The 25,789-nt window shown below is 38.9% G+C and overlaps 1 protein-coding gene across 2 annotated transcripts; it reads left to right on the plus strand.

Moving 5' to 3' along the window:
• Positions 1-383: 383 nt before the first annotated feature.
• Positions 384-23,865, plus strand: LOC136686353 (uncharacterized). Of its 2 annotated transcripts, none has more exons than XM_066660067.1 (12): positions 384-494; positions 6,550-6,613; positions 7,964-8,046; positions 9,998-10,086; positions 10,283-10,331; positions 12,399-12,487; positions 13,023-13,077; positions 13,552-13,592; positions 14,491-14,656; positions 18,424-18,531; positions 19,281-19,383; positions 21,354-23,865. In XM_066660067.1, exons 2-12 carry the CDS (start codon positions 6,589-6,591, stop codon positions 21,989-21,991), a joined length of 1,446 nt encoding a protein of 481 aa, XP_066516164.1. In that variant the 5' UTR covers positions 384-494; positions 6,550-6,588; the 3' UTR covers positions 21,992-23,865. The 2 variants fall into 2 exon arrangements, with proteins under 2 accessions (XP_066516164.1, XP_066516165.1); XM_066660068.1 differs by having other exon boundaries at positions 14,494-14,656.
• The last annotated feature ends 1,924 nt before the right edge of the window (positions 23,866-25,789 follow it).

The following is a 25,789-nucleotide window of genomic DNA, read 5'->3' on the forward strand; positions in this document are numbered from 1 at the left end:
TTGACACTGTGCTAGATTATATTTTTAATAATCTAATTTATAAAGAATAAAATACGAACCCAATGAAGGAAAAAATAATAAATTGGACTGTGAATGGAAAAGTGCTAAAATGTGGAATTTTGTCTATTATTCTGTTTAATCACCAGTGGTCCGCTAGAAAACACTGTCCAAAACACTAGTGGACCTCCAACTTTGCCCTCAGTTAAAAACGGTGGTCCGCTGTTTCCTTGCTATCAAGTGTGTGTGTGTGTGTGTGTGTGGCGCAAGGGAAAGTAAAATTAACGGTTCACAGAGTCATGTTTTTGTCTGGTCGTTCTCTCTCTCTCTCTCTCTCTCAGGTGCATGTGTGTGTGTGTGAGTATGTGTGTGTATGTGTGTGTAAGGGAAAGTAAAAGTAACGGTTCAGCGGTGAGGAACGTGGACTGTACACAGCGGTGCAGCGAGGGACAACGACGCTAAATGCAACTGTAAAATCCTCTGTAAAAAAAAAACAGGTTAGTACTGCACTCGTATTTATCTCAGAGGGAGATGTTAAATATCATTTTTTTGTGTGTTTCCTCCATTGTCCTCACCTCTCTGGAGGTGCAAAACTTATAAAAACATACCTCATATTAATTCCAGCTTCTCTGTAATAGCGTAAACATTTGAAAAGAGGTTCACCTTTGGTGACACTTGGCTCTAGAAAAGTACGTTTGAATTATCCTTCTTAAATAACTGCAGGGATACACCTAATTTATTTTATTTCACTGTCATTTCATAATCTTTTTTTTGACAAGTACTGCCCAGTTAATTGCGTCAGCAAGTGTTTTCCCGTAAATCAGTAGACGATGTTTAAGCCTTTAATCAAGGCACAGTTCAAGGTGGTTGCACCTGCTCTTCATTAAACAGATGCTGTCTACCCAGAGGTTGCTGTATCCGCCTCTACAAAGACAGTTGTGTTAGAATGTGTGTTTCAGGGTACAAGGGAAACTGTGCCTTGTTTTAGTTTCCGCCATTTTGTTCCGTGTTCCGTCCACTCAAACAACCAAACGAGCACCTCTGGATTCTACAACTTCATCAGACACTTTCCTGATGTTTAATCAGAAAATAAACCAGACTGTTCCCACCCAGTGAAACACAACATTGATCTGATCTCTTTTGGTTGGATTCTGGTGATGATTATGACATAAACGCCACCAGCTAAACGTGACATTATTTGTGTTTGAAATTGCCCCTCACTCACTATAGCCCTACATTTCTCACTATATAGCGCACTATTCAGGAGTTTAGTGAACCATTTTGGTCACTAATGAGGGTTTGCTCACGTGCTCACAAACACCTTTTCACACCAATGTACATAAGCAGGGATATATGTATTTGTGTATGCGAATAAAGATACACGAATTTGCATCGCTGACAGATAGTGCTGCTGCTCTGTCTCTGCCAACATATCACAGAAGTATATCACAAAATGCTCCCAACAGAATTATAAGCAAGAGATATACACAGCCTTAATCCCCTTACAAGGGCAAAATATGGTAATTAAAGGTAATTACTGTGATAAGACATTGATTATAAATATATATATTCTTTCTTACCATTTGTTTCAGCAGGTACAGTTTTGGAACGCTGTAACAAACAACAGTAAGCTAAGATTGTATAATGCACTGGATGAAAAAAAAGGGAGATTTCACATGAAAATCACATGAAAACATTAAAAATTGTGGGTCTGAGCCTGCGCACAGAAGCATAGTTATCAATAAGTAGCACAACCTGTCAGAACACCTGTTTAGCTACCACATTTACACAGGTTGTCCCCTTCACTGTCTGGCATTTAACTTATTGAGACCATTTAAACACAGGAGGGGAGTGAGAGAGGAGGCCTCACTCTACAGCCAATCAGGGAAAGCTTCCTCCATGTCTGATCTTAAACAGGAAGAGTACTGGGTTAGGAACAAGACTATATCAGAATAAATCTAAGTGAGTCATAACTTTTTTCTTGTTTGGTGAGGGTAAAAAGCCATTTGGAGAAGTGCATGAGATTAGTTTGTCAAGGAAGGTAAAATGTAAAATGTTGCCATTAAGCTGATATAATCATTTTTTGCTGCAGTAAAATAAAATATTTTCCTTATGGAGAGGTTGGAGTCTTTGAAAATTCCAAAGGAAGATTTCAAAGATGATTCCAAATTTAGGAAATTAAGGAAACAGTCAAAGCTAATGCACTGCTGCCTCTCACAGCATTGCTAAAGTAATATATTCTACTTGAGAGGTGCCCAGTCCAGAGCAGAACTTCTATGATCCAGCCCTCCGAGGTCCTGCCTGTGTCCCGCCCTCTGTCCAATCATTTCACAGTCCACCGTGTGGCCAGGTCTACAAACAGTGTCTCACAGCCATGAAATGAACATGTGAACATAGTTAATGTTATATTTTACCAAAAGTCAAGAGCCAGAGCTGGTTAATTTTCTCCCGAATAATATATAGTTGTGCTCAAAATTTACATACCCTGGCAGAATTTTTGCTTTCTTGGCCTTTTTTCAGAGAATATGAATGATAACACACACACACACAAATTCCACTCATGGTTAGCCTTATCCACAGCTACCACAAAAGACTTCAAGCTGACATTCATGTTAGAGGGGGCAATACACTTAGGGTGACCAGACGTCCTCTTTTACCAGGACATGTCCTCTTTTTTAGACTTAAAAAAATGTCCGGGCGGAATTTCACAAACGTCCGGGATTTTGTTTTTCTAGAGCTTACATAGAATTTCGAGAAGCATTTCGTTCACAAACTAGTCCCGCCCTCCCCTACTCCGATTGGTTCGCTTGAGTGAGAAGGGGGCGTGGTGAAGGAGCCTAAAATCTTCCGATTGGACGATCTGACTGTAAAGCTACCGTTATTGGTCGATAACCTTCTCTGTAAACATTTAATTGGTCAGTCTGCACATCAGCAGTCCTTGTTTACGTCAGGCAAAGCTCGTGTACCTATCCTCATCTCGAGCAGCTATGCCGAAACGTAAATGTAAGTTCTCGGATGAATTAAAAATGAAATTCCCATGTTTTGTGTGGCAATTAAAGGTGTAAAGGACCTAAGAGCACACATAGGTTCAGCTAAGCATACAATGGCAGCGAGGGGCGAGACAACAAAATAGCAAAAATTCTGCCGGGGTATATACACTTTTGAGCACAACTGTAAAATAAAATATAGACGTACAGACGCCTATGAGTAGTTTAAAAGGAGTAAATCTTGACAATAATGCAAATAAAATTCTAAACGTTTGAATACAAAAATTGTGAATAATTGGTTGAATAATACAATTGGTTTGTGTGATTTAAATGGATAGAGTGGAATAAAAGTTGCTTCAAAAATTTTAAAAGCTATAGCGTTAGCTTAAGAGCGTTAGCTCTTAAGGTGGAGCAGAGAATTCAACAAGCTTGTGAATAACATCATTAGGACTTGTAAACAGACACATGTAAGGTGGAACGAAATATGGATAAGTTCTGCCTCCTAAATGACATTTATGGTGATTTATGGTCAATATGTTGATTATGGCTTATTCTTCTTAGCTATTACGGCCCAAGTTCTTAAACTCGTCTCTCGCTTGTTCGTTCAGTTTTCCTCAAACTAGCAACCTGCTCAAGTTACACATCTTGGGAGGAGCGGAGGAGGCAGACAGCTCTCACTGTTTTCAAATTGTATTATAGTTCAAATTTTAAACGCTTGGTGTCAGTATTATAGATTGCTCCTTTAAGAAAAGTGCTTAAAATGTTTTGTTGTTTTGATCATAGTTTAACCACTGAAGATTCATTTCAATATCTTTAAAAATTCTGAAGGCTTTTTAGTAACATTACTTTATAAAATTTTCTCTAGTTTATTCACTGCCTCAAGATTTGGGTTATTGTATTTTCAGGCGTAAAATGGAAAAAATACCTGGAGTTTGAAGAGGTTAAAAACCAGCATGAAAAATAATCGTGATAAAATTGGGATTGTGATCCTGCAAATATCGTGATAATGTATTTTTGCCATATCACCCACCCCTAATTGGAGGAGATGGTGACATTATGTCTTTAAGTAGCTTAAGCCTGCTATTTACACTGGTAATGCTTTCATTTGTTCAGATTTCAAAACATGATCTTGTATGTAAAATGCTTGGTGATCAGTGATGTAGTCAGTACCTGCCATGATCAGTTTTCTCATGTATGAGTCACTTGAGTGTCGTTTAAGTACAGATCAATTGAGTACAGTCTTTTTTTATATTGAGCTGAAGTTAAAAGCCCTTTTTATTTTGCCATAGTGATATAAATGTAGAGAATGTCAGGCAGTTCAGGACAGTGTATGTACAAACTACAGCACAAAGCGAATCCCATTATTGGATGAAAACCGCAGACCTACCTTGAAAACAGTGGCGATTGCTCTAAGACTGCAATGGAAGCTCAGCTTCCCCTAAAATGTCAAAAAATAAGTGATCAAATATATACTGTTGTGTGTACATGTCATTGAATAAATATGCACTTCAACGCGATTAACTTTTGTTCGGAATCAGCTTCTTATCACTGGTAAAGATGCGGCTTTCCTCTCAATCATTCTCTTCATGGTGCTTTAAACAGTGAGGACGCTGAGCGTCCACAGAGTTCAATAGTGAAGCAGCAAAGTGCAGGGAAACGAGACGAGTCATTGGATAAATGCTGGGCTTTGTCCCGCCCATCGGACGCTCAGCGTCTCTGGGGGTCTATGGGGCAGTGGGCTGGCCTCGGCTGGCCCGGACGCTTAGCTTCTGCATGATGATTGGATGATCTGTCTCAGGCTGAATCCCTTTTTGATTGACAGCGAAATGAGCGAATCAGCGATCCTTTTGTGTAAAGATCCGTGGGAGCATTAAATTTTCAATCTGTTCTGAGTTGAACCAGACTTTCTAAGTCCTTTTAGCGGCATTTTCTTTGTTAAAAATGACTAGCGACAAATCGAGTTTCTATTTCTGGTGGTTTTTTTGTAGCTGCTTGTGTTTGGAGACTGACTTCTATCGCAGTTTCTGTCCAGCGGGTGCTGCTGAGCCCCTCCACCGTCACAAAGCACTCACAGGCGGACACACTTCACATGGTCCAAGGCCGTTTAAGCAGCCTAGCTCTGCTGGCCATTGAGAGGACACTAGTCAAGTCCCTGGAAAAGACGCCTTGTTGGTACGACAGGGTCACAGATCATTTCCTTTAAAAGGAACGGAGGGTAGAATTTACGTATAAATAAACCGACACATTTTATGATGTAGGCCGAAACTGAGCTTCCCCTCCTTGAAAGACCACCGTCCGCCACTGCTTGAAAACCACTGGGACCAAGCAGTGTACACAAGACGCTGTATTTACTCAAGTGTGAGATTTACTCAAGTGTGTCTAGTAAATGTTGAAGAAGCCCCATATTGTGCAACATGCCAAACTCAGCTTATGATAAAACATATAATGTTGGACTGTGTTGATTTTGGCAGAGCCTAGCTGCAAAACCCATAACAGAATTATTCAACAATATGAAAGCATGTGCACTCCTAATTACTGTCAGTAATAAAACATAAGCAACACATATGAATAACTTAAATAGATGGCAGTCTCAACATATATAAAATAAAACTGCATTAGTAAATTAATAACATCTTACTAGCTTTCTTGCCGTGAATGTGGCCTTATGGGCAAATATGGCGTTAAATAGAAACTACAAAATTGAAGAATACACTGAAATGAAATTACATTGAAGCTACTCATTTACACAAGAAACCTTGATTTGTCAAGATTACATTTTAACTGTGATTTTTTTAATGTTACTAAATACATGCACCTTTACATTTCATTAACCAGAAATAATATACTTGATGAAGGAACCAGGGCGGCACGGTGGCGCAGCAGGTAGTGTCGCAGTCAGCTATCTTGCGCCCAATGATTCCAGGTAGGCTCTGGACCCACCGCGACCCTGAATTGGATAAGCGGTTACAGATAATGAATGAATGAATGAATGAAGGAACAAGGCATTCATGCAGAAATATTTATAGCTGAGCCTCTGCAGGAGAAAATGTAGGAGAAAAGGTAAATGACCAGAATTAATCATTAATTCATTCATTCATTATCTACCCGGAATCACTGGGAGCAAGGCAGAAACACACCCTGGAGGGGGCGCCAGTCCTTCACAGGGCGACACACACTCACACATTCACACCTATGGACACTTTTGAGTCTCCACCTACCAACGTGTTTGGACTGTGGGAGGAAACCGGAGCACCCGGAGGAATACCACGTAGACACAGGGAGAACACACCACACTCCTCACAGACAGTCACCCGGAGTGGGGCTCGAACCCACAACCTCCAGGTCCCTGGAGCTGTGTGACTGCGACACTACATGCTGTACCTCTATGCCGCCCTGACCAAAATCAGACAGGGAAATAATGATTAAACATTTATATAACGTGAATTATGGAAAACATAGACTCTATTGCTTCAAAATTAATGTTATTTAAATATTTTGGGTAATTTCTCTCTCTCTCTCTCCCTCCCTCCCTCTCTCTCTCTCTCTCTCTCTCTCTCTCTCTCAGAAACTGGACTAAGGATTTACTGGAAGAAAGCAGACAGATATGAGCTCACGCTTGCCCACTCCTGGTCAGTCTTTATCATCACTCTGGAACATAGGGCACACTGTGTTGTTGAGTTTCAGCAAATAGAGTGTGGAGTGTGTCATTTCTTACCAGTAGAGGAAAATATGTTAATTTAAAAATTCTGGAGGTTCAAGTCCAATTTCTAAACAGTCACACAACACATTTACAATTATTAACAAAACAAGAAAACCACAGTGGAAACGGTGTCAGCATCATGCAAAGAATAGTAGAAGCCCCTTATACTCGGTGAATTCAATTACTTTCAGGTTTTTTATCATGCACATAACATGGAATAACATGGGACATTCTGGAGCAGCTGCAGATGAACTTAAGATCACTGTGCACAATTTCAAGCTTTCGATTAAGGGGTAAAAACTCAGTAGCATTGGGCTGTTTCCCCTGAAGTGACAGACCTCCATGTAGTACATGTGAGATGAACTGGAGCAGAGCTACTGATTTTGAATGCTGCTAAAACCTCACAGTATTGTTTTAACATCTAGTGTGCATTCTTCCCAAACTAGAAGAGGCAACAACTACAGCAGCAGTGGAAAACCCGGAGTACAATGTTTTATAAATTTAGGATTTTAGGATTTTCAATTTATCATTTTTATCTTCCCACAACAGTAGGGTGACCAGATCTGAGGTGGTGAAAAAGAGGACACGCTTTGGGGGGTGGGGGGGTGGGGGGGGAGCTCTCGCCCCTTGCTGCCATTGTATGCTTAGCTGAACCTATGTGTGCGTTTAGGTCCTTTACACCTTTATTTGCTACACAAGACATGGGAATTTCTTTTTTAATTCATCCGAGAACTTACATTTAAGTTTCGGCATAGCTGCTCGAGATGAGGGTAGGTACATGAGCTTTGCCTGACGTAAACAAGGACTACTGATGTGCTGACTGACCAAGTAAATGTTTACAGAGAAGGTTATCGACCAATAACGGTAGCTTTACAGTCAGATCGTCCAATCAGAAGATCTTAGGCTACTTCACCACGCCCCCTTCTCACTCAAGCAAACCAATCAGAGTAGGGGAGGACGGGACTAGTTTGTGAACGAAACGCTTCTCGAAATTCTGTGTAAACTCTAGAAAAACAAAATCCCGGACGTTTGTGAAATTCCGCCTGGGCATTTTTTTAAGTCTAAAAAAAGAGGTAAAAGAGAACGTCAGGTCACCCTACACAACGGGTGTCTGACGGGGCAAAGTCTCTAAAGGGGCAGCTGTGGCTAATGGTTAGAGAAGCAGAATTGATGTGATCCCCATGACCAGCAGGAGGAGGAGATGAGTGAAGAAGTGATTTACAGACATGCTTTTTTCTCTTTCTCTGTGTGTGTGTAATTGTCCGTATTTAAAACCTAGCTGAGCCTCTGCAGGAGTGTACAGAGAATGCAGACAAAACACTCGATACCAGCAGAGCTTTCAGACAGCAATACATCGAACAGGTAACACACAGACAATCACACAGATGTAAAGTAAACTGCAGATCACATCTGAACCTGAACACACTCAAGATTGAACACTTGAGGTGGAGACTAGAGTCAGTGTGTTTGCTTCACAACTCGACTCTGTATTCTTGGTCTGCCCCGGGGCCTCCTCCCCGTTGGACATGCCCGGAACACCTCACCAGGAAGGCGCCCAGGAGGCATCCGGACCAGATGCTCAAACGACCTTAACTGGCTCCTCTCTCCTCTAGACACCCTGTGGAGAAAACTCATTTCAGCCATTTGCACCCGCGATCTCGTGCTTTCGGTCACTACCCAAAGCTCGTGACCATAGAGCTGCTCAGCTCTCTCTTCACCACAACGGACCAGTACAGAGCCCACATTACTGCTGACGCTGCACCGATCTGCCTGTCAATCTCCCGCCCCATCTTTCCCTCACTCGTAAACAAGACCCCGAGGTATTTAAACTCCTCCACTTGAGGCAGGATCTCACTTCCAACCTGGAGAGAGCACTCCACCCTTTTCCGACTGAGTATCATGGACTTGGACTTGGAGGTGCTGATCCTCATCCCTACCGCTTCACACTTAGCTGCAAACTGGTCCAGCAAGAGCTGGAGGTCCCGGCTCGATGAAGCCAACAAGACCACATCATCCGCAAAAAGCAGACATGGAATCTTGAGACCACCAAACCGGACACCTTCCGCCACTTGGCTATGCTGAGAAATTCAGCCCTGAAACCAGTCAGACTTACTGCCAGCCATACGAACCAGACTCCTGCTCTGTTTATACAGGGACTGTACAATAGTTTTTGTGTACAATCGTATTTTGTGACTTTACCTGTAGGTTTTGCAATGTGAAGATTGACGCTTATTCATCAAAGTTACCTAAAACAAGCAATTTAAATTAATTAACCTGCTAAAATCCCTCCAAGAGCACAGCAGCGGATCACTTAAAATTTTAGGGAAAATCCAGATAAACCCTGAGCTCAAGGCTTATGGAGCATCCATTTGTAGAGCTTCACCGTCACACGTCACCACAGGTTTATGTCAAGATTGAACCAACAGTTTTAGGACATGGGGTTTTTAGTCTCCGGTTTCCTCCTGAACTGGCTACTCACAAGTGTCTATAGGTGTGAGTGTGTGGCGCCCCCTTCAGTGTATGTTACTGCTTTTTTCCCTGTGATTCCTGGCAATCCAGGAATCCAGACAATGAATGAATTAATGATTATTTTAGTCTTGCACCAAGTAGAGTTCCAATTGCTCCAATTACACCTTACAACCACACAAAAGTTTGTGATTATGAAGGATATAGGAGGGACATCAGCAATCATAACAGTATTAAATTAACCATGACCCTAATCCTAACACTAACACTAACCCTAAACCTAACAGTGAACAACTCACAGTGTAGTCCGCGGTTCTTACAGAGTAGAAACTTCTGTCCTGAAGCTGCTGGTCCAGAGCGGTTAGCCTGGTTTAAACCTGTGGTGACGTATGGTGTTGTGGCTATGTTATGAACAGCTCAGAAGAAGCAAAATGAAGAAAGTCTCGTCAAAGTCTTGAATTTAATCCCATTGAGAAGCTCTGGCAGAAGTTCAGATAAGAACTATTCTTCCTTTTTTCAAAAGTGAACACAGTTCTGGGGTCTTAAGGAACATTCATGACCTGCTTTGGTCAAACTATCACAAGCATTGAACCCCACAGCAGAATTTCCCCCTGTCTGAACATCTCTCTTAAGAACGGCCATTTCAGCACCTGTTCCTTTAAATGATAATGATAAGCCACTGTTTACTCCAAACACAAGGCACCCAGGAGTAATCTTAGAGGACCAGATACACTGGATTTTAGCCATTTTCACTATGTTCCCTTTCTTCTTCTTTCTTGTTTTCCCTGTTTTTGTCGTACATTGTAGTCATTTTGAAGCCTCTGTTCATTCTTCTTTTTAAATGCAGTGGGTCAACAGTACTCCCTCGGACAATGATGCCATGTCAGTGCAAACCAGTTTATCTAAAGATATGCCTCTCAACGTTTTTACAAACAGGTGAGATAGGGCTATTATTTACAGTGTAACAGATACATTTTTTTTTTAAATAAAGTGTTTCTTAGATTAAAGAAAATGCTGAGACCCTCAGACCTTCAGAACTTCATATCGTGATATGTAAAAGAGCATCTTTCAGAAATAACTCCATGCTAACCTGTCCTGATCTAATTACCTGAATGATGTGTTTGTACCTCAGGAGACAAACCAGAGACTCTGAATCACACAGACCACATGAAGACAATCTGGTGAGATCAGTTATGAAACACTAACTTTGCTTATTATTATATCTCTATCATTCACATCTTATTTTATTGTTGTTTACTTAACAGTTTAGGCTCACAGAGAAACTGATGGACAAACTAACATGAATGTCCAATATTTTAATTCCACACTATTTACTAGTGTTTGTAGAGATAAAAATATATTTAAAGGGGTTTTTAAGTTAATAAAAATATTATAATATTTATAATAATAGTAATAATAATAATAATTATTATTATTCTCAATAATTATTAGTCTCAAGTAAGTCCTAAGTCTATTAATTTTCTTGTGAGGAAACCATTACAACACCCTGTATTTATTACAGCATAAAATGCCTGAAACTAGAATCAGGAGCAGCACATCAACTGCAGATGATTAGGACATCATTACAACTGATTTTGGAGGAAACCTTTTATTAAGCCTCAGGCATTCAGTTTGCTCTGGATTGTTGAGGTGAGTGGTATCATCATAGCGAGGTTCAAAGAGCTCTCTTAGGTCTTCAGAAAAAAGGTTGATGGTAGATGCTGTACTTTAACATCAACTGTGGAGAGAGCTACCTACTACCATGAAGACATTTTGGAATGTCATCCCTGACTTCACAGACTCATCTGCATTTACAACCTTCTTTCTGAAGTCCTCTGAGAGCTCTTTGGATCTGGTGATCCCACTCAATAGTCCAGAGCAAAGTAAACTAAATGTCTGAAGGCAGACCTCTCCAAAATCAGCTGCAATGGTGGTCTAATCGTCAGCAGCTGATGTGCTGCATCTGATTCTAATTTTAAATATTTTAAGTTTTAATAAATGTGTGGGTGTTCTTTTTCCTCACAAAATATATAATATATATATATATATAAAAAAATATTTCAAAAGGCATTTCACAGTTAAAAATGTTTATTGAGGTTCCTGCTGTTCACCATACAGCAGAAATGCTGCCGGTAAGTCTATGCAGTCGTACTGGGACATAAACAATTGAACGTGGAGCCTATTACTATATTTCTCATCCTTACACCCTTCAAACTTTACAGGATGTGTCCTTATTAGAGAATTCTGTCTTGCTCAAATGTAAACAAACGCTGGTGAACGCTAAGGGCTGATTATGAGGTGTCCGAATTAATTTATTAATACATAGCTTCTAGCTATAGCGATTTAGTAAAAGTTAAACTAAACTGTTAACCACTATATTTGGAAACACTAATGGGAACATGGGGTTTGAGAATCAAAATAAGCATTAACCCTGGAACTGCAGAAAATACATCACAAATGTTAGCAGACTATGGCTCAATTATAAAGTCTTTTCATAAAGTTAATGTTACCAGCATACCAGAAACCCCAAGTCATATGATTTTGCCATTTTACTTAAGTCAAGTGTTATTAATATTGACTGTTTTCTCTTCTCAATAAATGCACAATAAACTAACATTTCAAATTAACATTATCGTTTTGCTAATGTTTGACTAGCCAATGAATAACCTTATTTAAAAGGCACAGCCACTCGTCTCTCATTGTGGGTTTTGAAGTGATGAATGACATCTGATGTTGTGGTGGCCGTGTTGCTGATTTCAGAACTGTAGACCTTGCATGTTGCTGTTTGGTTACACTTACTGTGACTCCTTAAATCTAAACACAGTTTTTAAGTAGCCGCATCCATGAAAGGAGCTTTACATGTTGGTGTCTGCTGGTCTGCTGCTTTCTGATCAGTTGCCTGGTTTACGCACATTGCAAAAGTAAATCATCCAGTCATAAAAAAATAGTAATAATAATTTAAAAAAATGATGTATATCCTCTGTTTGTACAAATTACAAAAGTGTATATTTCACTGTCTCAATATGAAAATAGATGATCACCTATCAGAGTTGTTTTCAAATGACTCTGATTCAGTTATTTCTCCTTTCTGATTCACATCTTTAGCAAACGAAAGTTTAAAATTGTACATAACGTATAATCATTTATTTTGTGGATGCTTATTCAGCACCTTGCTTATTATTATTTTATTATTTTTATCATTACTTCTATCTTTGTTCTTTAATGTTTGTCTTTTCTCTTTCCTGCAGTGGGACAGTGATTCTTCATCAGAGGCTGGATCATTCGTCACACCTATACAAACCACAACATTTAAAGGAGCAAATTTTTCTGCAAACAGGTGAAAGATTTTTCAATTTACAAATTAATAGATAAAGCTCTTTCAAATATTGTGTCACATTAATTTAAAAGAATCATTGCTTAGACATCAGAGAGTAAATTGTTGCTATGGTGTGTGTCTGTTGGGATCAAATCCCTCTCTGAGGGATAACAGATCATTAATCCCTGGGCTTAATGCCAGGATCAGCCTACACATATTTAGTCTGATTTTGGCAAGATTTTGTCATATCCAACACATTTACAGTGTCCACCGACACTGGGGCAAGTAACGTTTGTGTAGTGTGACATAATTCAAGATCAGCGATGTGGCATCTTAGATGCCCCACAACACCACAGCGAGAAGTCAAGCCTCCACAAGAAACTCTGAACTCACCCAATGACGTGAATGTAGAATGGTCCGTGTCAAAAGTGTAGTGTTTCCAGTCTCCCGACCAAGACACGGCACAAATTTATATCATTAATCTGAAACAGTGAACGTTGTGAAAGACAAAAATATTGTGTAGTCTGATCCATGTGATTATGTGTTTATACTCCAGCAAACAAACCAGTGACTCTGAATACAGATCATACAGGCCACGCAAAACCAATCAGGTGAGCTCAGTTCAGAAAGATTGACTTTCTTATCATGGCTCCATCATTCAGGTCATCTTCTCTTGTTGTTGATAAGTTAATTTACAAGCAGCACAGTACAGGCTCACTCAGAAATCCATGAAGAAACTAAAATTTACGTTCCTTGGGATAATATAATAACATGGACTTGAGCATATTTATTATTAAATAATAAAACAATAACACATAGTGTTAATTCATATATATGTCTCTGATCATCTGGGCACTTCATTCATTCATTCATTCATTCATTCATTATCTGTAAGCACTTATCCAGTTCAGGGTCGCGGTGGGTCCAGAGCCTACCTGGAATCATTGGGCGCAAGGCAGGAATACACCCTGGAGGGGGCACCAGTCCTTCACAGGGCCTGGGCACTTCAGTCTTTCAAAATATATGTAAAACATAAGAAAATTTAAATCCATGTGCTGTAATATTACCCTGAACTCTTTTGACAGAAATCAGTGAGAAGCTTCAGGAAACAGGTTTGTGATGACAGGTAAGACTGACCTCTTGCCCATTTTTATTAAGTTAGGATTTATCCTTCAGTTTTCCTCATAGTGATGATGTTTGCTACTGTGTTGCATCCCCTCTTGTTTCAGTTCATCTTAAATTTGATTGCGCCCACTAAAAGTGCTGCAGTTTCTGGTTTATATCTGTTTTTTTTCTTCTTTGTATTTGTGAGTTTTAACTTGCGTTTGTGGATGCATAAATGAATAAATGGTTTCTTGTCTGTGATCCTTGTTAGGTTGTAGTTTCCATGGTTATGGTTTGTTTCTAGTCTTGTATGTCCCTCCTTGTTTACTTGCTGTACTGTATTGAAGTGCATAGCGTTAGCATAGCGTTAGTGTGTCATGTTTCTGTATTGTTGTTTTACTCTGAGTAAAGTTTGTTTGTGTCTTTAATGTATTTCATGAACTGTCAGCTCCAGCAAGACCAATAGTGTTGTCTGTGTATACTGAATATATTGTGCATTGTCTGTAAGTTATGTGTATTCTATTCTGGTCAGCACTAGAGAGCATCACCAACAATCGGAAACAAATTCCTTGTGTGTGTTAACAATAAATCTAATTATGATTCTGATATACTTTAATGACCTGTTACCTGCTCTAAAAGGAGTTGGTGCTACAAATTCTCAAAAAGGTCAAATCCACATTAAAACCTGGAGTTTCATTCATTAACTCACGTTGATCCATTGACCTCAAGTTTCAGAAACATGGGTCACAGAGTCCGGTCTTATTCACTTTTAGATCATTTGTTTTGTGAATCATGAATATATGTCCATTTTCAATAAATGCCCATTACTTTTATGTCTTTGATATACTTAAATTGAAAGGGTCCAAAATGTCTTTAAATGAAAAATTGACGTTTGCCTTTTCTTTGTTTGTGACGTTCAGCAGCAGAAAAGACAAAGAAACAAAGACAGACTTCAGAAATGAGATTCGTCAGGAGACCAAGATCAGAGAAGAGGAGGAACAGAAGAGGAAGACGATGGAAGAAGAAATGTCTAGCAAGATAAACAAATTACAAGAAGAGATAGATTATAAGAACAAAGTCATTAATGTGAGTACTGCTTCTTCGATGAGTCCCACCTCTAAATTCTGACTGTCTAATTACTGCTTAGCAACTGTAATCACAACCATTTTTTTCTAAATGTCAGTATAAGTTTTAATTGGGCAGCCATTAACATTGTAACTGTAAATGGCCAGCCCTATAATAATCTTCCCGGGAAGGTAATCCTATCCCCCCTTGGTTCTTAGATAATTGTAGTGTCTGTAATCTAACTTGCAGTTTTTGTTTTCCCCAAAATAAATATCGAAATCATTCTACTTCACTGACTAAATTACTTAGGTAGTATTTATACTGGCAGAGAATGAAAGAGAAAGAGTAATCTGGATAATGTGTTCATTTTAATGATATCTATTTGGTTGGTCATTTTCACTGCTAATAGGGACCAGCGTTTCTGCTTTTATGTTCGCGATTATGACAATAATTCATATATGACAGATCCTCGGGTATCTGCACTCCAAGGTAGTTAATTGTGTTGTCTTTATATTTAAAATGACATTTTATAGGTAATATTCTGTGGGTTGTAACTAAAAGTGACTGTTTGTGTTTTATGTTAATTTACAGCCAGAATATGACCCACATTTTTAAAGCAAGGATTTAACAAATTTAGGCAAGCTAACTTGAGGGTTGGTCAGGGTCAAAAGAATGTCATCAGCATACAGACATTTTATATTCTGTATTATTAATCATTCCCCCTTTTATACAGTCATCTTCTCTAACAGCTTAAGGGACACACTTGGAGACCATATACGAATATATACATAAACATATACGCAGCAGGTAGTGTCGCAGTCACACAGCTCCAGGGGCCTGGAGGTTGTGGGTTCGATTCCCGCTCCGGGTGACTGTCTGTAAGGAGTTGGTGTGTTCTCCCCGTGTCCGCGTGGGTTTCCTCCGGGTGCTCCGGTTTCCTCCCACAGTCCAAAAACACACGTTGCAGGTGGATTGGTGACTCGAAAGTGTCCGTAGGTGTGTGAGTGAATGTGTGTGTGTCTGTGTTGCCCTGTGAAGGACTGGCGTCCCCTCCAGGGTGTATTCCCGCCTTGCGCCTGATGATTCCAGGTAGGCTCTGGACCCCCCCGCGACCCTAAATTGGATAAGCGGTTACAGATAATGGATGGATGGATGGATGGACTTATTAATCAGTTATTTAACATTTTAAAAGCCAATAGCTTTAGTGTTTTTACACTTTGTCATATTATTTAACAGAATAATGCTACGTGCATTAACAAAGGCATCAAAAATGTCATAGTTATTATTTGTATTTTTATGCCTTCATGTCTGCTGTTGACAAAAAATAAAAAATAAAACATTGATGATAGTGTATGATATAGTTCTTATGAATTATCCAATATTTCCTATTAATTCCTATGAAATCCCATAAATTCCTTAAGGTTCGCATGGTAAGCTACCTGTAATTTACTGGAAATTTATTAGAAATGTTCCAGCCCTTTGCAGCCCAATTCCTCTCACATTTTTATTCTGGAAGGAATAGTAATATGTGTCTTTAAATCCTATTTTTTGCAATTTCAAATGTTCAGTATTTGTGAGATTTTATTCTGCGTTTCCTTCTTCATTTCAGCTATTACCTTATTTCTTTCAGCTGGATTATGCAACCCATTTATGGCATTATTTTTGTGCTACAATTATGCAATTCTGCATATTTTGAGCGAGCAAGGAGGTTTCTTGAACACACACTACAACCTACACATCTTGCTCTCCTGTCCTGCGCAATGTCTCTGACCCACGAGCTCGCTCCACACTTACAGATATTACAAAGTGCCTCAGTTTCAGCCAATCAAATGTCCTCCGAACGGCAACAGACCAGTGCACCACAGCCAGTAATTTTATTTTATATTCATTGAATTGGCCACATGGTAGAGTTTTTTTTGCCTTAATTATTGTATTTACTAGTTTTACTGAGTAAGCAACATAGCTGATGTGCTGAAAATAATGTACATAGTACAAAATAGTGCAGATAGGACCACTCAGATTACTGTCCTGTACAGGATATAACTCATTGTTAATGTCCTCAAAAAGATTTTAAATTCACAGAGACATTTATTCTGGAAAACACACTAATACAATTATTACCAACAACTATGAGAGATATAATAATGAGTACAAGCCTGATATAAAATGATAATGCTAAAAATGTTGACACTGTGCTGGATTAAAATTATTTACTAATCTTATTTATAAAAGATAACAGAAGAACCTAATGAAGGGGAAAAATGTAAATTGGACAGTGAAAGGAAAAAGGGCTAAAATGTGGCATTGTGTCTAAATTCTGTTTAATCAGCAGTGGTCCGCCCAGAAAATGCTGTGCAAAACACTAGTGGACCTCCAACTTCGTCCTCAGTGGGCCAACGGTGGTCTGCCGTCTTGCTATCAGGGATAGAATACTGTAAATGCTATCTAGATAGGTAGTTATCAACATACATGGCTAGTTGCTTGTGTAATGCTACAATCTAAATAACTCAATAGCTTAATACTGCAGTTAAGTAAGCTTATGGTTAGCTATTCATAATTCTGTCAGCTATAACTCTAATGCAGTAAAATATCTAAATAATGCTGCATGCCGAATTGTGCAACGAAAATAACGCCATACCCATTCACATGAACTTTTCAATCATAGCAAGGAAAAAAGATACAGAAAAACAGTTTAACAGGGTATCTAAATATTCCTAGTATGTTTAAACAAAACAGCTTCTGTCCAAATTGAACAAACAAGTATATAAATATAACACTGAGGACCTACATTTCTGAAGTAAACCTTAACTTCCAGATTAAAGAGAAAACCCTACCACCTGAAGGGGCCCACTTTAGTGCTAACTGCCATCTCTGACAAAGTAGGGCCAGAGCAGTGTACATGCTAAGCAGGCATTAATTCCCAGTCATATGGTCATTATTAAAATAATTAGGCAACAACAAAGGAAATAGTACCATTTATGACATAATTCAATCTATCAATATGACATTATCTGTTTCAGTCCTCTATATCTCTGCAATGATGTTAGCTGGGAGAACTTCCATAGCTCCTCGTTCAATTTGGTTGCTAGCACCGTCACTGATTTCCTCCTTTTCTTTCGACAAATTGCTGCTTATTTTCAAGTTTTCTGGTAAATTTCCTTTCAATTTCCCCCTTCCATTCCGTAAAAAGCTGTTTTGTTAAATGAGTAGTCAGTGTATAGTCAGTGGGAAGTAAGACCAACAGAGGGATCCTAAATTATGCTGCTGCACCATCCCAGAAGCCACTCTTAGACATTCTGTGTTACATTGATTTGGTAGTGAAACCAGTGGTACAGCCATTTCTCCAGCGTGTCCCAGGAGCCATTTTTCAACAGAACAGTCTATGCCGCCTGCATGGCCTAAACATGCTACCAGACTACAGCGTCTCCAGATTTGTGTCCTATTAAGCACATTTGGAATGTCATCTGTTGGCAGTGGGAAAGAGAGATGCCAGCAGTGGATCTTGATTATTTTTGTGCACAAGAACATTCCTCAAACAACCATTAATAATCTCACTGATAACATGCCAAAGCCTGTAGTGTGTTTGTTTCTGTGCTTGGCACTCATACCCAAAACTAATAACTCAAGATGTTTTGAGAATTTTCTTTCTTTTTTTTATCATTTGCTTAACACAAATATGTCTGTCAGTCCTGTGGTTTCAATAATTCTATGACTTTCCCATCTTGTTGTTACAGTTTCAGTGTTGAAGAGTGTATATATAGACACAACTCATGAATGTATTTCTCCAGGAGATGAAGCAGGAGGCTGAGAATGAGAAGAGGAAAGCAGAATCCAGGGTCAGAGAAATCTTACAAGAGGAGGAAAAGAAGATGGAAGAAGAAATGCATTGTCTGAAAGTACAGCTGAAAGATGAATAATTTCTATATTAAAAATCATAATTTGAAAGTACTGAAATTACATTTAACTTCTGTGTCAGAATTAGCCAAAACCTGTGCTTTGTAAATAACAAAATGCTCTTTATTCAGTGCCCAAGTTTAAACCCAGGCATTGAGTTTTTAATAGAAAATCATTTTATTTGAAACCTCAATGTAAGTCAGAAATTCACGAATAAATATTTTCCCCAAATCATTCAGTACCACGTGAAAGATAAGATTAACAGACTGAAAGAAGAGGCAGATCATAACAACAAAGCACTTATAATGAGTATTACACTTTGTTAAGCTTTAAATACCGACTGACCAGTCATCATTTAGCCACTGTAGCTAGAACGAACATCTCAAACAAGCTTTTACAAATTTACTAAATGCTCTGTGCTTAATTATATAAATGACAAAAGTTAGTAAAAACAACATTGGGGCATTTTAAAAGAAATATGTTCAAAACAGTGTAGAAAAATGTAATTTAATTTACTTCTGAATTAAAACATTTGGTTTTGCAAACTTCTAAAACATTTACACAGAAAATATGTACATGAGATAAATTATATGACTTATTAATGAACCTCTTGGGTGTAATCAATCATTTTTTAATTTTTCTGTTATTCATTTTTATAATTCTAGCAACATTTATTCTAATAGATTGCTCTTGGTTGTTTCTTTAATCAACACGTTTCTTTCCTTAAATGTCTTTTCCCGGTTTCTGACAGAAAAACAACACGGTTCCCTCTGGGAAATTGTCTTTGGCAGTTTTGGCAGATTTGGCAGTTTTGACAGTTGTTGCAGTGGTTATCTTCCCTTCAGCCTTCAAAGGTAAAGACAGATCTCACAGTAAACAATAAGTTATCAAATAAACTGGAGTTCACATGAGACCTGGCCCCTTTTCTCTCTAAAACAGTGCTGCCCGTTCTGATGAGCTCTACAGGCTTAAGGACAAGCTGACATGGGCATTGCAACATACTTTATTTCCTTATCATGAATTATATATGAGGGAAACCGGACAATTGGGCTGGAAGTGGTATAGGGATTTTCCTACTTCCCTTCAGTCCAGATGTGGGTCCAGCTGTGTGCACGGAGGGGCTGCCGTTCATACACTGTAACCACACATCTACCAAAAAAAAAAAAATCCAAAGCCCAAGTTTTCCAGCATTGAATATCCACAGAAAACATAATTAAACTGTAAGACTGTTAATCGGTAGAATAAAAAAGCTACATCAAATGTAGTGAACCATCAAGTTCACCCTCTCTCTTCTGCTGTCCTTCTCATGCTATTTGAATTGGCAATGTGACCTGTCCTTCTGTCTCAGCCTTCTTAGCAAATTCATCTTCTGATTTTATCAAGGCAGTCACATCTATCTCTAGACATTATTTGTCATTAAAAGCACTTTACCATTTTGTAAAATATAACTAAAATAAACAAAATAAAACATGACTGTGAGTGACAGTCTACACTACTGCCCAGGTAAAAGTTATTATGATACACGTTTAAATACAAAAACTGCCCAAGTTCATGTGAAATACAGATAATTGATCATGTGAAAAATTAATCTACTATCAAACTGTTTGTGTTTTTGTTTTTACACAATGTTATTGTTAATGACTTTAAAGTAGGTTTTTAGATGTTATTATTTTTCAAGGGCTGTTTATGTTCTGTGGCCTTCCAGGTTTCCCAAAACTCTTATGATCCCTGACTACTCTACCTATCAGATACAGGGTTTGTGTGAATCCCATTTCAGATCAAAAGCACAGTTCCTGTCCATGTGACAAATCAAATTCTGAGTCGTTCACTGTCCTGATAATGAGCTAGTTCAGTGTTCTCACTGATTGGTCAGAGTGGTGATTGATGCAGGAAAATATAATGTGATACTATTGGTTAGTGTAAGTTTTCCACACCCACAGGCTGATGTCATCACTCATATTGTGTTTTACAGGGAGAAAAACTGACTACACTTTGAGTAAAGATGATTAAGAAGCAAGAATGTTGTATTTGAAATTTTATTAACAAAGAATTCTGTTCAGTATCAACACGCACATGAAACATCAAGATAAAATCATTCAATTTTTCAGCTTGACTTTATTCTGCGACTGTGTAAAATTCAATTAAAACCAACTTTATTGTCGTTGTACAAAGTATGGAGGTACACAGTATAAACGAAATGTGTTTGTCTACATTTCAGGTGGGTAAATGTAGTACTTGACACAATGCTTAACACTATCCTCAGAGTTTAAATGTGCTGTTAAACTTCATCCTGATCACACCCTGCTGCTGTTTCTCATCACTGAAGTGTTTCTACTGCTCTCCAACATCGAGGATTTGTCTGATTATATGAAAATAACTCTCCTTTTCTCTGCTTTCCTCACTTTGGCCTGATCTGTAGACCATGGCCTCCTTTAAAATACCAGCAGAGCTGACGAGCGTGCAAATCCTCATTGAACTAGATTAGGCAAAATCAAGGCATACAGACAGGAAACAGCCTAAAACATTCAGTTACATAAAATTAGTTTTTAAGTGTTTAAGACTCTTAAATGTTACATCTTTCAATAAGGTTTTTCAGACTGAAACTTTCATTCATTTATTCTTTGTCTGTTAGAGCTTATCCATTTCAGGGTTTACAGCAACATTGCAGTGGTTTATAATGGAATTTATTTTACTTACATGAACTTTCTTTGTAAGCTACAAAACACCAACAAGAAACATCAGTCACTGATCAAATATCAAGCTGTAAATCCTGATCAGATTTGTGAATTCCGAGGTAATGTAAATGTCTGAATCTGTTTTGTAGGACCATCGACAGAAGGACCATCATGCTCTATACATCCCCATGAGCTGAGAGTGATGCTGGTGGGTAAAACTGGAGCTGGGAAGAGTACGTCTGGAAACACAATCCTGGGTGAGAACATTTTCAGAGCGGAGGCGTCTCCATCTTCAGTGACAGCACACTGTGAGAGGAGGAACAAACTGGTTTTTGGACAGAACATCACTGTAATCGACACTCCTGGGGTAATGGACACATGGTTCTCATCAGGCCAAACAACTCACAATGCACCTGAATGTATCCTCGATCCTGCTCTTCGTCCTCATGTGTTCCTGCTGGTGATCAGACTGGGAGCATTCACACAGGAAGAAATGAATGTTGTCAAATGGTTTCAGGAAAAGTTTGGAGAAGACGCTCAGCAGCGAACCATGATACTCTTCACTGGTGGAGATCTCCTGGGGAGGAAACCCATTGAGAAATTTATCAGTAACAGTGATAAGCTCCAGGGCATTGTCGACACCTATGGAGGTAGATATCACGTCTTCAACAACAATCAGAAAAACGATACCATTCAAGTTACCACGTTGTTCGATAAGATAATTGCAACGTTATTCCAGTCTTTGGACTACATTTACACAAAAAAAGGTACATCAGATGGTCCTTAAAATCATAAGAGAAGAAGAAATCATTATATATTAAAAAGGACAAAGTAAAGGAATGTTCATTAAAGAGCTAAGATGGAAAAAAAGATCAGAAAAGAGGAGAAATTCAAGAGGATAGAGTTAATGAGCAAAATGAAAGATGAGGACATCAGAAACATTAAAGAGGAAAAAGACATCAGAAAAAAGATAATGTGCCCCCTCCCCTCACAGAGAACGGGATTTAGGAGACTGGACTGCTCTAACTGAAAATGATTAAAAAAAATTAATGTACTAAATATTTGCCATTATTTTGTTTAATTTTTCAGTATTTTGTTATTCATGTTACCATTTTATCTTTATTTGATATATTTTATGTAGTACTTTGATTTTTTTTTCTGTGTACGCTTGGCTACATCGTAAGACACTAGACCAGGGGTGGCCAAAGTCCAGCCCCCGGGTCACAGGCTTCATTACTTTTAAGAATACATCATTAACGGCCCACTTGCACTTTGCAGTTTTTTCTTTTACCTGACGGTGGCAGCAGTGCGCTAATGTATAGGATATTCCACCACTGTTTTAATAAACTCAGCTAAACTTAAATGCTATTCATTTCTCTGGGACAGCAAAGTAATTCACTGAATGACATTTGGTGATGGCTACAGCCGAGAACCGGGGATTTCACGAGAGAGGGAAACATTTGCAGTTAAATGTTGGATATTACACTTTTTTGAGCTCATGCAGCAGTTGATGCTGTAAAATATATGTAATATATATAAATATATAATTTAATATATATATAATATATATATAAAATATATGTGTGTGTGTGTGTGTGTGTGTGTGTTTCAGAGGCTTTGCTTCTGTTTTGTCTCTCTACTCATAAATGTGAAATATTCAATTTGCTGGCAATCTACATTGTTTAGAAATGTTAACAATGTGTTGCTCTGATTATAGCTCTGCTGGTATTACTTATGCTTTATTTTATTTATTTTTCATATAGTTTCACTCTCATTCTTTTAGTGTATGAATACACAGCTCAATAAAACTCAGGAGCTTGGAGGCTACATCCTGACTCTCATGCATTTATCTGAAGGGAGTTTGGCTTGCTGTTAAATTGGGTACAAAGAGAGAGAGAGAGAGACAGTACATTCCTGCACTAGACAGTAGACAGATTTGGACCTCATTTTTCTTAACTGACGCCTGACTTGTTGACTCATTATTTGGTACATGATTTTTTATGCATTTGCTCTGGTTTTTGTAAGGTGTTGTTGGCTTTGTGTTTTGCCTCTGTCTCTTGACTTCACCACTTCTTTTGCCCTGTTTATTGTAATTTTAAATAAAGTGCCTACCATGTCCCTCTCATCTCCTTGAGCCTCCATCATCACACATATTTTAGGACAGCCTTCAGGACAGCCTTTTAGGATAGGTCATATACCATGACCCTCTCCTATGAATAGTGGCCCCAATCATATACAGCACCAGTCCAAAGTTTGGACACATCTCATTAGTGATTGCTGGAACAAGGCTGTTCACTGTATAGAACTGTGTACCACCCCCTGCGTCTGAACAAACCCAGTTATGGTCTCGAACACATTAAGAACATGAGCGGTTCAACAAATTAACTCTTGACAAGGCCACTGCTGTTCACTGAAAACCGATCCAGGTGATGACCTCATGAAGCTGACTGAGAGAATGCTCAGTGTGTGTGAAGGTGCAGGTGGTGCAGCAATCAGCCCCAAACTATGACATTTCCACCTCTTGTGCTCAAATGCTGCGTTGGTTTGCACCAGACCTATCTTCTGTTACTGTGCCCAGATAATTCAGCTTTGGATTCATCTGTCCAAAGCACATTGTTCAAGAAGTCCTGGTCTTTGTCTAGGGTCTCTCTGGCATATTGCCCTGATATTTTTTTAAAAGCAAGTGTTTCCTTTTTGAACACCTCCTGAAAATCAAATCAAATAAATTGAACACCTCCATGAAAATCAAACTTGTGCAGTCTTTTCCTGATGGTAGCTATATGTACCTTGACATCACCTGTGGTAACAGCTACTTATTAGTCTTGTCATGACGTTTTAGGATTGTTGGAGACTACGCATCTGTACTTGCTAGGATGGCCTGACCTGGTCTTGTTAGCAGTTAGTGTAAATGTTCTCAACTTTCTACACAGAGGAATGTCTGATTTCTTATTGTTTTGAAATCTTTTTACATCCCTTCCCTGATTCATTGTGAAGGGGGTCTGCTCTGAGCGGGACTCAAACCCAGGTCAGCAGGGTTAAAAACTGACAAAAAACTGGTGCGTTATCCGCCAGTAATGGCAGTGGGCCCTTAAGCAGAACAGTGAGGTCTCACAACAGATTATATAAAAAATCCAAGTAAACTGTAGGATGTGAACCCAGGCCGTCAGCACGCAAGACGAACATGTGACTGCTGAGCTAACAAGCCACTGTAGGAACTAATAAAACGGACTCTTAGTTCGACAGAGTTACAGAGCAAACATAAGACAGTAAAACACTGTGGCAGGAAAAGGAAAACAAAATGCCATGGGAAGGATTGTAACCCCGATAAATGGGAGAACTAAACTCAACTTCCAAATAAAAAATAAATGACTTTAAGTGCTTGGTGAAATTTTTATTTTTAATACAACTTTCCCCTTTTATCCATTGAGGGATTAAGGGTCTTGAGACAAATAAAGAAAGAAAGAGAGAGAGTCTCTCGAAAAAGAAGGGCTGTGTAACCACAGGCACTTTCACAAAGTCCTCAGATAACAAATTACCAGCAGGGAGCTCGGCTCAGAGTTTCACAAAGACCCAGCACCCAGAGCAGCTCTGCCAGCACTGAGTGACTCAATCCCAGGGTTTATATAGCCCTCACACAGCTGATGAGAATCACACCTAATTAGTAAATTACTAATTAGTAATTAGTAACCCCCCCCAGTGGTCGGAAGAGACCTCACCCTTGCCTCAGCCTTTACACTCATATACATCTATAACCTTCTTTCTGAAGGACTCAGAGAGCTCTTTAGATCTCGCCATGGTGATACCACTCACTTCAACAACCAAGGACAAATCAAACTAATGAATGAGGTTCAAATCCTCCTCCAGTGTCCTCTTTAACAATGGTCTAATCATTTGCAGCTGATGTGGTGCACCTGATTCTAAATATAGACATATTAAATAGTAATAAATGTAGGGGTGTCCTAACTTTTTCGTCACAAGAAATGTACAATTTTGTTCATTACATTGTACAACCTCTGTTTATGAGTAATTTCTTCAGTTTTATTTGTATAAGCTCCATCTCTCAGTGCTGTTCAAATGAAACTCGATTGTCCATAAATTTAAATATGTTCAGAAAGACAAAGGTTTGGGTTGGGGTGTCCTAACTTTTTCACATGACTGTATATGTCATATATTATATTTTTGTATGGGGTGGTATTGCGTAACTGGGGGGATTCCTAGCTCTTGGGTTAAAGTCTGGATGGATGACACTCACACTGCCTAGAAAGTGCACAGTCTTAAGTGCACAGAGTTAAATTTGGGATTCTACAGACAGTGGAGATTGACAACTCTGAGCAGTTGTGTAAATCTTTTAAACTCTTGTCTTGGGGAAGTAAAAGTCACATGGACTGCATGACTGACCTGGCCACGCCCCCAACTGATCTGATTGGTACCAGTGTGTTTGGGAAGGTGGGCTTCAGTAACACCCCGACTCAACCAAACCCTTCACAGGATGTGTGTAAATGGAAAGTGAAAGTCTAAATAACGGTTCCGCATGGAGGTACGTGGGCTGTCCTCAAACTGTTCTGAAGGCAGCTGTTTGAAGAAG

Source organism: Hoplias malabaricus, chromosome 2 (assembly GCF_029633855.1).
Source record: "Hoplias malabaricus isolate fHopMal1 chromosome 2, fHopMal1.hap1, whole genome shotgun sequence".
Classification (NCBI taxonomy): domain Eukaryota; kingdom Metazoa; phylum Chordata; class Actinopteri; order Characiformes; family Erythrinidae; genus Hoplias; species Hoplias malabaricus.

Coding starts and splice junctions, on each gene's coding strand:
- LOC136686353 (XM_066660067.1), top strand. CDS start 6,589: ATGAGCTCACGCTTGCCCACTCCTG. Junction 10,332..12,398: donor GACCACATGAAGACAATCTG/GTGAGATCAGTT, acceptor TCTTTCCTGCAG/TGGGACAGTGATTCTTCATC. Junction 12,488..13,022: donor GCAAATTTTTCTGCAAACAG/GTGAAAGATTTT, acceptor TTTATACTCCAG/CAAACAAACCAGTGACTCTG.